Here is a 16,856-nt window from a genome sequence, read left to right as displayed (position 1 = left end):
GTTCGCTGACCTGTAAAAATCTACCACAAGTGACTTTTCGTTGTTTTTAATCCCAAAGTTATGAAGGCATTAGGGGTACTGCATCTTTAACAGAGTTGAAAAGCTAGCAAGGACTTAGAGAATTACTGGAAAATTTAAAATGTAACAGTTGGTCGAACTGCTAGCAGTGGCTGGGTTGCTAGGAGACAGAAACAAATGCAAATTCAGCCAAGCAGTTTAAATTATGCCCCAAGATACCAAACTCCAACCACGTTTGAATTTAGTATTTTGACAATATGAAACGATCTGATGTTTTGGGGTCTGAGTATCAGACATTTGGACCAGTTAGCCAGAATGGCAAAGAGATCTGCCAAGCCACAATAAATACAGGCTGCCCACTACTCTGAAAGGTACCTTGATCTATCAACAACGTATGGAACAGAAGTCCCTAAGAAGAAAAGAAGACAGAGGAAAATCTACAGAGCACACTCAGCAAGCTGGCTGGTTTTGAAACTTGATTTTGTTTTTGTAAATCGTAATTTTTTTTTCATCAGACCAGACGGGAAGGTAAAAGTTAGTGTTTAGAGAAAAGAGTTGTTAATTAATTATTCTCCGTTCGACTTAAAAAATATATAAAAAGTTGTTAATTTTTACTTTAAATAGTGCCTTTTGGGGTAGCCCTTTGCCTCTTGAATTTACAGCATGGGTTGAATTGTTTCTGTATTGCTGGTTCCTGTATCGCAACCCTAACCCAAACTGATTCGACATCTGATTTCCAGAACTAAGCTCATCTCTCTTGCTATGCCAGTTTTTTTGTTAAACACTATTTTATCCAAAATACTAAACACTTGACAAGTTTTGAGAAGATTTGTAGCTCAGGTTGAGGTCCTGGATGTAGGTTTGCTCATTGAGCTGGAAGGTTCATTTCCAGACGTTTCGTCACCCTATTCGGTACCATCTTCAGTGGGCCTCAGGTGGACCAGTGTACAAGATTCCCGCTTTCTATTTATATGTTTGTGTTTCTTTGGTTTGGTGTTATTTAGGACAAGCCAAACAGAGACACGCATGAGAATTCCTAGAAGCAATAGCATTCCAACCAGAACTCTATCAACAAACACATCGAGTTAGACCCCATCTACCACCCCCTGAGAAAAACAGGACATGACGTCACCATATGAAATGACATCACCGCAGGAAATGACATCACCAACACAAAGAAACCCAAACATATAAATAGAAAGCAAGAATCATGTACACTGCTTCGCCTGAGGCCCACTGGAGATATTAACCTAGTAGGGTATTGAAACGTCTGGAAATGAACCTTGCAGCTCAGTGAGCAAACCTACATCTAGAACTAAACACCTGAATTAGGGTTTAGTTTATTATCAACAGAAACACATAACAATGAACATTTGATGAGACTTAACAGGCAAGTCCAAATATTGCAGTTACTTGTGAAGTCGCTGGTGGGTCAGCAAGTTAGATGAGTGAGTGAATCCCTTGCCACAGTGGGGGCAGGTGAACGGCCTCTCCCCGGTGTGAATTTGCTGGTGTCTCAGCAGAGTGAACGATTCAGCGAATCCCTTCCCACACTCGGAGCAGGTGAACGGCTTCTCCCCGGTGTGAACTCGCTGGTGTTTCCACAGGTTGGACGACTGAGTGAATCCCTTCCCACACTTGGAGCAGATGAACGGCTTCTCCCCGCTGTGGCCTCGCTGGTGTTTAGTGAGGCCAGATGCTGTCTTGAATGCAGTCCCACAGTGAGAGCAGGTGAACGGTCTCTCGTCGGTGTGAACATGTTGATGGGATATTAGTTCCCCGGAACTTTTGTAGCACTTCCCACACTCTGTACATCGAAAAGGTCTCTCGTCGGTGTGAATTCGCTGGTGTTCCAACAAGTTGGATGAATTAGTGAAGCCCTTCCCACACTCAGTGCATGTGAACGGCCTCTCCCCGGTGTGCACTCGCTGGTGGATCAGCAGGCTGGAGAATTGAGTGAATCCCTTCCCACATTCAGAGCAGGTGAATGGTCTCTCGCCGGTGTGAATCCGCTGGTGTGTCAGGAGGTGGTATAACCGCGAGAATCCCTTCCCGCACTCGGAGCAGGCGAACGGCCTCTCCCCGGTGTGAGCCCGCTGGTGGGAGAGCAGGGTGGATAACCGAGTGAACCCCTTCTTGCACCTGGAGCAGGTGAACGGCCTCTCCCCGGTGTGACAGCGTCGATGGGTTTCCAGTTCAGAAGGGGATCGGAATCCCTTCCCGCAAGCCTCACATTTCCACGGTCTCTCACCGCTGGCTCTGCAGTTGTGTCTCGAAAGGCCAGAAGGCTGGCTGAAGCTTTCTCCACACGTCAACAGCTTCTCCCCACTGCCAATGGTGCTGTTTCCTTCCATGGTCAAAACTCAACGATATTCAGGTTAGGAAACATTGGACGACTCCATCAGATCCTGAGGCGATGTTTCATCTCACTCCCTTGACCGCAAATTCTTCCCTTGCACTGCTGATTTAAAACAGGACAGTGAGGCAGAACCCACAAAAAGCACAGAGGCAGGTTGTGAAGTGGAGGTGAATTAGTCTGCTCAGTGGTGGGGCCAGCACACGGAAAACATGAGCTGAAAATGTGTTGCTGGAAAAGCGCGGCAGGTCAGGCAGCATCCAAAGAGCAGGAGAATCGACGTTTCAGGGCATGAGCCCTTCTTCAGGATTCCTGAAGAAGGGCTCACGCCCGAAACGTCGATTCTCCTGCTCTTTGGATGCTGCCTGACCTGCCGCGCTTTTCCAGCAACACATTTTCAGCTCTGATCTCCAGCATCTGCAATCCTCACTTTCTGCACGGGAAAACATGACCAAGGAATCTGCTGGACTATCATAAAAACCTAACCGATTGACAGATATCCTTAGGGAAGGGGAGCTGCCATAGGTTAGAGTGGTGCTGGAAAAGCACAGTAGCTCAGGCAGCATCCGAGGAGCAGGAGAATCGACGTTTCGGGCAAAAGCCCTTCAGGAAGGACGCCCTTCCTGATGAAGGGCTTTTGCTCAAAATGTCAATTTTCGGGCTCCTCGGATGCTGCCTGACCTGCTGTGCTTTTCCAGCACTTTAATCTTGACTCTCATCTCCAGCATCTGCAATACCCACCTCTGCTCATACACTGGACCTGAAAGAGACCTGGGCCTTGACGGGAGATGAGGAAATGGGAAAGGAAAACTGGAAAAGTGAAGGAGAGGGGAGTGAAAAACGGGGAGAGGAGGAGGATTTTAGGTCCCCACGGCCAAATGAAAGCTCTCGCCTCATACAAAGAATCTGCAAGGGGGGGATTACAGCTAGGTTATCAGTAGGCAAAACTTAGCAGATGGATCTTAACGTAGGAATGTGTAAGTTTTTGAAGGAAAAAGGCAGAGAGTTGTTTGAGGGAGGACAAGGTTAGTGTGCAGGGACAGTATGTAATCAGGCCGAATGGGCGTTTGGTCATTATTGTAGGGAGAGAGGGAGGAAGGAGGAGGTGTACTAGTAGAAGTAGAATTAGTAGTAGTTCAAAACCCAGAAGCCTTGTAGCAATTGAACAGGGTGAGGCTGCAACTGGAGAACAGTGTATACTTCCAGTCTCTGTATTTTAAGGGCAGCTATTCCTGAGATAAACAAGAGACAGCTAAGCAGGTTCAGCCCGTATTCAATAGAACTTAGAAGAATGAGGGGCGATCTTATTGAATCATGAAAGATTGTGAGCAGGCTTGGCAGGGTTGATGTTGAGAAGGTGTTTCCACAAGTAGAATAAATAGACAAAGTCTCTTCCATGGGGTGGGGGAGTCCAGAACTAGAGGGCATAGGTTTAGGGTGAGAGGGGAAAGATATAAAAGAGACCTAAGGGACAACTTTTTCATGCAGAGGGTGGTATGTGTATGGAATGAGCTGCCAGAGGAAGTGGTGGAGGCTGGTACAATTGCAACATTTAAGAGGCATTTGGATGGGTATATGAATAGGAAGGGTTTGGAGGGATATGGGCCGGGTGCTGGCAGGTGGGACTAGATTGGGTTGGGATATCTGGTCGGCATGGACGGGTTGGACCGAAGGGTCTGTTTCCGTGCTGTACATCTCAATGGCTCTAAGGGATGGAATCTTGAACTAGGGGACACACTTACAGAATAAGGGAACACTCATTTAAAACTGAAATCCAAAGGAATTTCTTCTCTGAAGAAGAAAATGACAGCGGTTTCCTTTCCGGAAGGATATTAGTGAGTCAGATGGGATTTTCCAATTATCACCAATAGATTCAAAGTCATCATTAGACTCTTAATTCCAGATTTTTATCGAATTCAAAGTCCAACATCTGCCATGGCAGGGCCTCAGAACATTACCTGGTCCAACAATAATATTCTAGGCCATCGCCTCCCCCTATGACTGGTATTCTGTAACCCAGAGAGTTGTGGGGCATCGAACACAGAGTATTTAAGAGATGAGGCAGATCGATTTTTGAAACACTGAAGAGTTGAGGGCTATGCAGACGTGCAGCGGGGACATGGTGCATCAGCGGGTAGCACTGCTGCCTCACAGCGCCAGGAACCCGGGTTCGATTCCCACCTCGGGTGCCTGGAGTTTGCACGTTCTCCTTGTGTCTGCGTGGGTTTCCTCCGGGTGCTCCGGTTTCCTCCCACAGTCCAAAGATGTGCAGGTCAGGTGAACTGGCCATAGTGTCCAGGTGGAGGGGCCATGGGAAATGCAGGAATAGGGTAAGGAGGTAGGTCTGGGTGGGATGCACTTCGGAAGGTCAGTATGGACTTGACAGGCCGTATGGATTCACTGCGGGAATTCTATGAAGAGGAGTTGGCGACCTGCAACACATCAGCCACAAACGTACCGAATGGCAGAGAAAGCTGGAGGGGTGGAATGACCTACACCTATTTCTGACAGTCACAGAGCACGGAAACAAACCCTTCAGTCTAACATGCCGAATATAATCCCAAACCAAACTAGTCCCACTTGCCTGCTCCAGGCCCATATCCCTCCAAACCTTTCCTTTCCTATCCATGTATTTATACAAATGTCTTTTAAATGTTGTAATTACAGAGGAACCTCGATTATCTGAACGTGATGGGTGGGCACTATTTCGTTCGGATAATTGATTATTCGGTTAATCGATTAAATGTCTTTCCTCTGGAGCTCGGAGTTTTCGATTAAGTCTGCTCCCCGTTCAGAAGACTAGCAGCAGCGCAACGCAACGAGCCCTCACCCGCCCCCGCCCATCCCCATCCAAAACCCGTCCAACACCACCACCCGCCCCCCCCATTCACCTCCACTCCCAGCGCGACACCCACCCACCCACACCCCCTCTCCGGGGCAGCCGGACTGGACACCAACAACAAGACTGCTGCAGCTCAGCCTTTTGGGGGAGTGAGTCTCCAAATAGCGCGCACACACACAGGCACACCACACACAGGCACACCACACACACACCACACACAGACACACCACACACACACCACACACACACCACACACAGACACACCACACACAGACACCCCACACACAGACACAGACACACCACACGCACACCACACACAGACACACTGCGCACACACACACACACACTGCACACACACACCACACACAGACACACCACACGCACACCACACACAGACACAGATACACTGCACACACAGACACACCACACGCACACCACACACACAGACACACCACACGCACACCACACACACAGACACACCACACGCACACCACACACAGACACACTGCACACACACACAGACACACCACACACACACACAGGCACACCACACACAGGCACACCACACACACACACACCACACACAGACACAGACACACCACACGCACACCACACACAGACACACTGCGCACACACACAGACACACTGCACACACACACCACACACAGACACACCACACGCACACCACACACAGACACAGACACACTACACGCACACCATACACAGACACACTGCGCACACACACAGACACACTGCACACAGACACAGACACACCACACACACCACACACAGACACACTGCACACACACAGACACACTGCACACCACACACAGACACACCACACGCACACCACACACAGACACACCACACACACACCACACGCACACCACACACACACACACCACACACAGACCACACACACACCACACACACCACACACAGACACAGACACACCACACGCACACCACACACAGACACACTGCACACACACACCACACACAGACACACCACACGCACACCACACAGACACACTACACGCACACCACACACACACACACTGCGCGCGCACACACACACACACTGCGCACACACACACAGACACACCACACGCACACACACACTGCACACACACACAGACACACTGCACACACACACAGACACACCACACGCACACCACACACAGACACACTGCACACACACACAGACACACTGCACACCACACACAGACACACTGCACACCACACACAGACACACCACACGCACACCACACACAGACACACCACACGCACACCACACACACACACCGACCACACACACACCACACACAGACACAGACACACCACACACAGACACAGACACACCACACGCACACCACACACAGACACACTGCACACACACACCACACACAGACACACCACACGCACACCACACACAGACACACTACACGCACACCACACACACACACACACAGACACACCACACGCACACCACACAGACACAGACACACCACACACAGACAGGCACACCACACGCACACCACACACAGACACACTGCACACACACACACCGCACACAGACACACCACACACACACATAGACACACTGCACACACACAGACACACTGCACACACACACACCGCACACAGACACACAGACACACTGCACACACACACACTGCACACAGACACACTGCACACAGACACACTGCACACACACACACTGCACACACACACACCACACGCACACCACACACAGACACACTGCACACACACACAGACACACTGCACACGCACACAGACACACCGCACATAGACACACTGCACACACACACCACACACAGACACACTGCACACACACACAGACACAGACACACCACACGCACACCACACACAGACACACCGCGCACACACCACACACAGACACACTGCACACACACACACCGCACACAGACACACCACACACACACACAGACACACTGCACACACACACACAGACACACTGCACACACACACACAGACACACTGCACACACACACAGACACACTGCACACACACACACACCACACGCACACCACACACAGACACACCGCGCACACACCACACACAGACACACCGCGCACACACCACACACAGACACACCGCGCACACACCACACACAGACACACTGCACACACACACAGACACACCACACGCACACCACACAGACACACCACACGCACACCACACACAGACATACCACACGCACACCACACACAGACATACCACACGCACACCACACACAGACATACCACACGCACACCACACACAGATACACCACACGCACACAGACACACCACACGCACACAGACACACCACACGCACACCCCACACAGACACACCACACGCACACAGACACACCACACGCACACAGACACACCACACGCACACCCCACGCAGACACACCACACAGACACACCACACACACACAGATACACCACACACACACCACACACAGACACACTGCACACACACAGACACACCGCACGCACACCACACACACACAGACACACCCCACACACACCACACACACACAGACACACCCCACACACACAGACACACCACACACAGACACATATACACACATGCACATACACCACACACACAGACACACTGCACACACACACAGACACACCGCACATAGACACACTGCACACACACACTGCACACACACAGACACAGACACACCACACGCACACCACACACAGACACACCGCGCACACACCACACACAGACACACCACACGCACACCACACAGACACACCACACGCACACCACACACAGACACACCACACGAACACACCACACAGACACACCACACGCACACAGACACACCACACGCACACCCCACACAGACACACCACACGCACACAGACACACCACACGCACACCCCACACAGACACACCACACGCACACAGACACACCACACAGACAGACACCACACGCACACCACACACAGACACACTGCACATACACACAGACACACCGCACGCACACCACACACACACAGACACACCCCACACACACAGACACAGACACACCACACACAGACACATATACACACATGCACATACACCACACACACACACACACCCCACACACACAGACACAGACACACCACACACAGACACATATACACACATGCACATACACCACACACACAGACACACACATCTGCCCTGTACAGTACAATGTGAGAGAGACTATCTGGGGAAGGGGTGAGGGGATAGGGTGCTAACCTGTGAAGAACACCAGGGAAAGTGTGGGGGGAGAGAGAAAAAGGGTGGGAGGTCAGTCACGTAGAGATGGAGCCTGTGCTCCCATCAGTCCTGGACTGTTCTTGGCAGCACTTTTAATCACTGTAAACAAAAGACGCGATCAGTGTTGGAAACACGTCTTTCGGGACCTCGAGATGGGATAACTGGTATTCAGATAATCCAGGTTCCCCTGTATATCTACAATCACCACTTCCTCTGCAAATTGCACACCCAAACCACCTTCTGTGTAAAAATATTTGCCCCTTTCATATTAAAATCCCTCCCCTCTCACCTTAAAACTGTGCACCCCCACCAGTCTTGAAATCCCCCATCCTATGGAAAAGACAATTACCACTAATTCTATCTGTACCTGTCTTATTTTACAAACTTCTATCAGGTCACCTCTCAACCCCCTGGGCTCCAGTGAAAAAAAAATCCCAGCGTGTCTTTCGAACTGAAACCTTCCGCACCCGGCATCATCCCGGTACATCTCTCCTGAACCCTCTTCAGCTTGGTAATCTCCTTCCTAGATGTGCACAACCAAAACTGGACCCAATATTCCAGACGAGGCCTCACCAATGCCCTGCACAACCTCAACATGAGAGCCAACTCCCTCAAAGGACTGAGCAGTGAAGGCAAACACACCAAACCCTGTCCATATGTAATGCAAACTTCAAAGAATTAAAAACCTGCCCCCCCTAGGTCCATCTGTTCTACCACACAACTCAAGGCTCTACCGCGAACTGGATGAGCTCTCCCCTTGTTTGCGACACCAACATGCAACACCTTCGCACTTCTCCAGATTGATCTGCCATTTTTCAGCCCACTGACCAGTTTGATCAAGAGCCCTTTGGAATCTTAGAAGACCTTCTTCACTGTCCACTGCGCCACCAATTCTGGCGCTGTCCACAGAATTACTAACTCCGCCTTCTATCTTCTTGTCCAAATCGTTGATACGAGTGAGAAACGAGAGCGGACCCAGAACCGCTCCCTGTTGAACACCACAGGCTTCCAGTCTGAAAAGCAACCCTCGACCATCACTCTGTCGCCTGCCGTTAAAGCCAATGATGGTTCCAATTGGCAAACACCACCCGGAATCCAAATTTACTAATTGCAGTCGTCTCCCATATGGAACTTTGACAACGGCTTCACTAAAGTCCAAGTAAACAACATCTACTGCTCTGCCTTCAATCATATAGTCATAGAGGTGTACAGCACGGAAACAGACCCTTCGGTCCAACCCGTCCAGATATCCCAACCCAATCTAATCCCACCTGCCAGCAACCGGCCCATATCCCTCCAAACCCTTCCTATTCATATACCCATCCAAATGCCTCTTAAATGTTACAATTGTACCAGCCTCCACCACATCCTCTGGCAGCTCATTCCATACACGTACCACCCTCTGGGTGAAAAAGTTGCCCCTTAGGTTTCTTTTATATCTTTCCCCTGCGACTCCTCTAGTTCTGAACTCCCTCACCCTAGGAAAGAGACTTTGCCTATTTATCCTATCCATGCCCCTCATGATTTTGTAAACCTCTATGAGGTCACCCCTCAGCCACCAACGCTCCAGGGAAAACAGCCCCAGCCTGTTCAGCCTCTCCCTGTAGCTCAAATCCTCCAACTCTGGCAACATCCTTGTAAATCTTTTCTGAATCCTTTCAAGTTTCACAATATCCTCCCAACTCCTGTACTCAATATTCTGACCAATAAAGGAAAGCATACTAAATGCCTTCTTCACTGTCCTATCTACCTGCGACTCCACTTTCAAGGAGCTATGAAACTGCACTCCAAGGGCTCTTTGTTCAGCATCAGGTCCCAGAGACTTATCCACCTTTATATTCTCTATGGCCTCCCAAACCTCCTCCTCTGTAATGTCTTTGAAAGATCGAAATTTATTTCTCTGCATTCTCTAGTCTCTATTTCTTTCTCCACAGTAAAAACTGATGCAAACTATTCATTTAGTATCTCTCCCATCTCCTGGGGCTAACACAAAGACAACCTCCAGGATCTTTAAGAGGCTCTACCCTCTCTCTCTACTTACCCTCCTGCTCTTAATGTATTTGTAGAATCTCTTTGAATTATCCTGAACGTGATCTGCCAATGCTATCTCATGGTTCTATTTTCACCCCCCATCACTAAGAAGGACCAGGGTAGCATCACCATTTCCCCTCTTCCCCCCCCCACCCCAAGTCACACACCATCCCAACGTGTCTAACAAACATTCCTGGATGAGCGGGTATTTCTTCCATTGAAATCTAGGTCGTTTTTTCTATAACGTGATGGCTGTATTCTTGTGAAACCCCGCATTATAGAAAAATTGCACTTCAGAAACGGCGCTTAAAATATTGGCAATGTAATCGCATTATAGCCAACACGCGTTTTAAACGTTTGCACTTTCAAAACAGAGTCCCCAACTCACCAATCGCATAACAGCGAATCCACATTAACCAGATGCACATTATAACAGAATAACCTGTACTAGGAAGACTTCAGCTGTCCCCAGTAAAAACTAAACTCCCTTTCCTCTGGCATCATTCCTGTCCCTGGTAAGTGTCTTGACACTGAACTGGACTGTTTACAACTGTGGTGAAATATTTTACCCCAAGTTTCAACTCTCATCCAAAACTCTGCTGCCAGTGTGCGTACCCACACCATGTCCTGTTCACCCATCGCCCTCTGGACTGAGAAAGACTCAGGGTTAAAAACATACATTGTAAATTTCTCGTCTTTCTGTTCAAATTGTTCTATGAGAGTTCTCCCTATCTCTGCAACTTCCTCCAGCCTCAGAGTGTTCCCTACCTCAGTCATCTCCTCCAGCTTCATAAATCCCCACGATATTTACTCGCCTCTAATTCCATCCTGTGAGCATGCCCGATGTTTATTTCTCCACATGCTGGTAGCACCTTCCTGAGCCCTGGCCTCCAAATTTCCGACTGAACTGAGCCGCCTCTCTATGTCACTTCCTTCCTGAAGATACGACCTAACATCATATGTCATCAACGCTGATAGAATGTAGAAATGTACAGCACAGAACAGGCCCTTCGGTCCACGATGTTGTGCCAAGGATTAATATATCTGACCTGCCTGTAATATTCGGTCTCGTAGAGTCCCAGAGGTCGACAGAACAGAAAAAGGTCATCAAGTCCTCACCTAAAAAAACAACCATCTAACTATTCTAATCCTACTTTCCAAGACTTGGCCCAGAACCTTGTATCCTTGGCATTGCAAATGAGCATCTCAGTATTCCTAAAGGCTACAAGGGTTTCTGTCTACCACCCTAACAGGCCGTGAGTTCCACTGCAATTGGTCGTGTGTGATGACATTACACACAGGAACACAGTCCATGTAGGGCGATGCAAACCAGAGGTTACCACGCATTGTGAAGAATGGGAGGGTCCCTGAGAGGAATGGGGCAGAACAGTTTTACCAACAATAGTTCAAGGGAGGAGGGATTTTAGTTGCGAGGTTCGGGTTATTTTTTGGACTACAATCCGTTCTGGTATAACACGATAGTTCTGTTCCCGTGCACCTCAGTGCTATAAGAAAATCATGTAATAGTAGCACCATTTAAACCAATAGGACTGGAAACACAATATAACCAATACCGGTAAGGAAAGTCAACGTTCTACAAGTAATGGTCTAAATTCTTCAATCGCATTATAGTCAGTTCACATTGAAGAACTGCGCATTATAGCTGAACCTTGTATTCATTCATGGGGCATGGGGGTTTGCTGGTTATTCGAGCATTTACTCCCCATCCCAAATTGTTCTTCAGAAAATGGTGGTGAGTTGCCTTCTTTAATGGTTGCAGTCTGCGGTGCCTGTTAGGAAGGGTGCTCTATGACTGTGACCCAGTGCCAGTGAAGGTGCAGTGATATACTTCAACGCATGATGATGTATGGCTTGGAGTGCGAGTTACAGATGGTGATTTTTTTTAGATTAGATTCCCTACAGTATGCAAACAGGCCCTTTAACCCTCCAAAGTGTAACCCCACCCAGACCCTCTGACCAATGCACCTATCACTATGGGGCAATTTAGCATGGCCAATTCACCCTGAGCTGCACATCTTTGGACTGTGGGAGGAAACCGGAGCGCCCGGAGGAAACCCACGCAGACACGGGGAAGAATGTGCAAACTCCACAACAGACAGTCGCCTGAGGCTGGAATCGAACCTGGGACCCTGGTGCTGTGAGGCAGCGGCGCTAACCACTGAGCCACCGTGCCGCCTATTTTAAAATAGATCCACAGATTTACGTTCTCACGGACTTGCTGCCCTTGTCATTTTACCCGGCAGAGGTCGGAGTTCGGAAAGTGCTGTTGAAAGACTTTGGGTAAGTTACTGCAGTATAATAGATGGTGCACATCGGAAATATCTGGCTCCAAGAGGTGGACTCTCCTTCCCAACCTCTCCCCCTCACCGGGGGCATGGGGAGCCTCAGTTTAAACCACCACCAGTCATCTCTCTTTGATGAGAAAGCAGCTGTCTGGTCTAGCAGTACAATGGTGACTTTACTTCTGACACAGTGATGCTGCTGTGCCTCGGGGGTGGGGAGACTGAATGTTGTAGGCGGTGGATGGGATACCATTTCGGCACCACTGCTTTGTCCGGGGTGATGTTCACTTTCTTTAATATTGTCTGCAGCTGCACTGAAGGACGGACGTGGAGAGTGTTCCAACGCAATCGGGCTTGTACCTTATAAACAGGAAGCAGACACTGGGGAGTCAGGTCTTTGGAGAAACAGATCATTCTCTTTGTAGCAAAAGGAAACTGACAGGAGAAACAGAAACAGAAAGTTGCTGGAAAAGCACAGCAGGTCTGTGAAGAGAAATCAAAGTTAACATTTCGAGTCCTGTGAGGAAGTGACACTGGACCCGAAACATTAACTTTGATTTCTCTGCACAGACCTGCTGAGCTTTTCCAGAAACTTTCTGTGTTTGTTTCTGATTTACAGCATCCGCGGTTCTTTTGGTTTTTAAATTGAGAGGAGATTTGATGGAGGTGTTGATCGTAAACCTACATTAGGAGGATAAAACCTACTTTTGTCAGCTGATAGTAAAAGGATAACAGGCCACACATTTAAGATTTGGGGAGAATCTACAGAGAGAGTGCAGAGATTGAAGGCAGAAATTTTATACAACAAATGGGAATGAGCTGGCATTCAATACTCACACACAAAGGTCGCTGTTATCCAGGTCCTAATGAATTAAATAATTCTGTCAGAATTTGATGGTGCATTTATTTTGAGGTTCCCATCTATTAATTCACTTGTAATGGTCTGTAAAACAAGGTTCACAAAATGCATCCAGTCAGTCTGGGATAGAAAACTGCACCATCTCCTTCCCCTGGTCGAGGATGACCATGCACTCTCCCCGCTGCACAGTGCGTGTACAGTTTGGAAACTGATCCCTCGGTCTAACTCGTCCATGCCAACCAGATATCCTAAATTAATCTTGTCCCATTTGCCAGCACTTGACCCATATCTCTCTGAACCCTTCCTATTCATACACCCATCCTTCTAAATGTTGCAATTGTACCAGCCTCCACCACTTCCTCTGGCAGCTCATTCCATACACGCACCCACCCTCTGTGTGAAAAAGTTGCCCTTTAGGTCCTTGTTAAATCTTTCCCCTCTCGGATTTTTATGTGGATCATGAATTTCTGCCCTGGGGCTTCATGTGACTGAGCAGAGCCTCAGATCCAAGGAATAGGAAATTCGACATTTCGGGCATAAGCCCTTCATCAGGCTTATGCCCAAAACGTCGAATTTCCTATTCCTTAGATGCTGCCTGACCTGCTGTGCTTTAACCAGCAACACATTTTCAGCTGTGATCTCCAGCATCTGCAGACCTCATTTTTTACCCAGAGCCTCAGATCCTCTGACACATGAAGCAGGATGTCCCATGAGTTAGTGGATATGTTTCTTTTCTTTTAACCTGTGCTCCTGCTCTGCCTCATCAACAAGACACTGGGTGTGAAAGGCTAATGCAGCCTGATGGACAAGTTGTCTCCATCCTGAACAATGGGCAGCAAGCTCCGCCCACTCATTCCACACATTGCCCCCTACAAAGATGGCGGCCGCACGGACGCCCAGTGCCCCCAATAAAGATGGCGTCCGTCACCCCGGGGCCTACCTTCGGCGAATGCCTCCCGTAAACCACTCGCCCTCACTCCGCCGTCAGCCGGCCACCGATAACTTCTTTTTTTCGGGTTTGCGGTTGACACAAAACATTCACGAAGCCTCCCCACCACAGCCCTCGCTGGCTCCGCCCCGCCTCATTCTCACCGTTTACGGACCGGAGACAAGCAAAGACGGTCCGCGGTTAACGGGTCCGCGCATGCTCCGTCCGCCCAGCGGGCCCGCGCCTGCGCACTGATCTCCTGGTTGTGGACTAGGAGCAGTCACTGTTGGGAATGCTGAGCTTCAGTTCAGACTGAGAGAGGGAGCAATGCACACTGACAACAACAGCAATAATAATAATATTGTCAAAATTCCCTGCGACAATTGACATGAGCTTTAACATTCCTCACAGTCTGGGCATCTGCATTCAGTAATGGCTTGAACACACTTCTCTAACTTCCCATGCAATGAAAAATGGGAAAGTACCAACATAACTCGAAGTCTGTTCAATAGTTTATTCGTTGTGGACAGAAGAGAAACCAATGTAGTATTGGATACCTTTGCCGTAGATTTTCCTCTTTCTGAGGAAACACTTGCACATTTGTGGTGTTCTCAAACAACAGATGGACACAATGTGAACCAGAGGATGGTGATTCCACGGGGTTTATTAAGCGGCTGCCTCAAGCTTTGATTTTCCCATTTCAGTGTTCTGAAGGGGTCAGCTCCTTCCAAAGTACATTCCTAACACTCATCTTCTTCTGCCAGCATGTCCACAGGTGTAAGACTCACCCTGTTATCACCTTTTCTCAAGGTCCCAAATACTCCATCCAAATGAAGCAGTGATTCACTGCTCAAAATGTATTCTGATCCATATTGAGGAGACCAAACACAGACTGGGTGACTGCTCGCAGACCAATTCCACTGAGCAAACAAGACCCCAACCTCCTTATCTCACTTCATAGGTGCTGCCTGATCTCACTGACCTTTTACAGCACTTTCTTATTTAATTTCAGGTATCCACAATCTGCAGTGCTTTGCATTCATTCAGCAGATAGAGCCATACAGCATGGAAACAGACCCTTTCGTCCAACTCATCCAAGCCGACCTGATTCCCTAAACTGAACTAGTGCCATTTGCCAGGACTTGACCCATATCCCTGTAAATGTTTCCTATTCACGTACCCATCCAAATGTTGTAACTGGACCCACCTTTACCACTTTCTCCAGCAGCTCATTCTATACACGCACCACCCTCTGCGTGAAAAAGTTGTCCCTCAGGTCCCTTTTAAATCTTTCCCCTCTCACCTTAAACCTCTACCCTCTAGTTTTGGACTCCCCTACCCTGGGAAAAAGACCTTGACTATTCACCTTATCTGTGGCCCTCATGATTTTAGATTTAATTCAGTTAGCTTTGTTGTCATTAAATGAGTAGTGAAAAGTTTACAAGTCGCCACATTATGGTGCCATCTTAGGTATAAAAGTACCTACATACAGATTCTTAAGAACAAACTCTTCAGCAAAAACAATCAAACAAAGTAAAATAAAAAGCCTAACATTACAGATCATACGAACAAGTCAGAAAAATAAAGAATGACAAAAATTCAGAATAACAATCATTCTAATCCAGTCTATGCAGGAACCTAGCCTCCAATAAATGAAAGGGAGACCTCCACTGCTTCACTCTATAAGGTTATCCCTTTGCCTCCAACATTCCAGGGAAGATAGCCCCTGCCTATCCAGCCTCTCATTATAATTCAAACCCTCCAGTCCCAACAAATCCTTGTCCATGTTTCCTGCACCATTTTCAGTTTAGCAACATCCTTGCCAGAACAAGGGAATTAGAATCATACTCAGTATTCAAAATGTGTTCTCACTAACATATTGCATATGAATGTAGGTTTGCTCGCTGAGCTGCAAGGTTCATTTCCAGACATTTTGTTAACCTACTAGGTAACATCTTCAGTGGGCCTCAGGCAAAGCAATGCTGAGACTTCCTGCTTTCTATTTATAGGTTTGGGTTTCTTTGGGTTGGTGGTGTCATTTCCTGTGGTGAAGTCATTTCCTACGGTGAAGTCACTTCCTGTTCCTTTTCTCAGGGGATGGTAGTTGGGGTCGAACTCGATGTGTTTGTTCATAGAGTTCCGGTTGGAATGCCATGCTTCTAGGAATTCTCTGTTTGGCTTGTCCAAGGATGGATGTGTTGTCCCAGTTGAAATGGTGTCCTT

The 16,856-nt window shown here is 48.3% G+C and overlaps 1 protein-coding gene across 1 annotated transcript in view; it reads right to left on the bottom strand.

Moving 5' to 3' along the window:
* Positions 1 to 835: 835 nt before the first annotated feature.
* The window catches only part of LOC132828635 (zinc finger protein 420-like), a 54,228-nt gene continuing 38,207 nt past the window's right edge, over positions 836 to 16,856 (bottom strand). The window contains exons 4-6 of the mRNA XM_060845682.1: positions 14,798 to 14,892; positions 14,646 to 14,710; positions 836 to 2,380 (exon numbers count right to left, since the gene is read on the bottom strand). Coding sequence (XP_060701665.1) covers positions 1,428 to 2,380; positions 14,646 to 14,710; positions 14,798 to 14,892 — 1,113 coding nt within the window. The 3' untranslated portion in view covers positions 836 to 1,427. The remainder of the gene's footprint in view (positions 2,381 to 14,645; positions 14,711 to 14,797; positions 14,893 to 16,856) is intronic.

The sequence above is a fragment of the Hemiscyllium ocellatum genome, chromosome 27 (assembly GCF_020745735.1).
Source record: "Hemiscyllium ocellatum isolate sHemOce1 chromosome 27, sHemOce1.pat.X.cur, whole genome shotgun sequence".
In the NCBI taxonomy this organism is placed as follows: domain Eukaryota; kingdom Metazoa; phylum Chordata; class Chondrichthyes; order Orectolobiformes; family Hemiscylliidae; genus Hemiscyllium; species Hemiscyllium ocellatum.
Note: the sequence above shows the minus strand (reverse complement) of the source record. Positions and strands in the feature narration are given on the sequence as shown.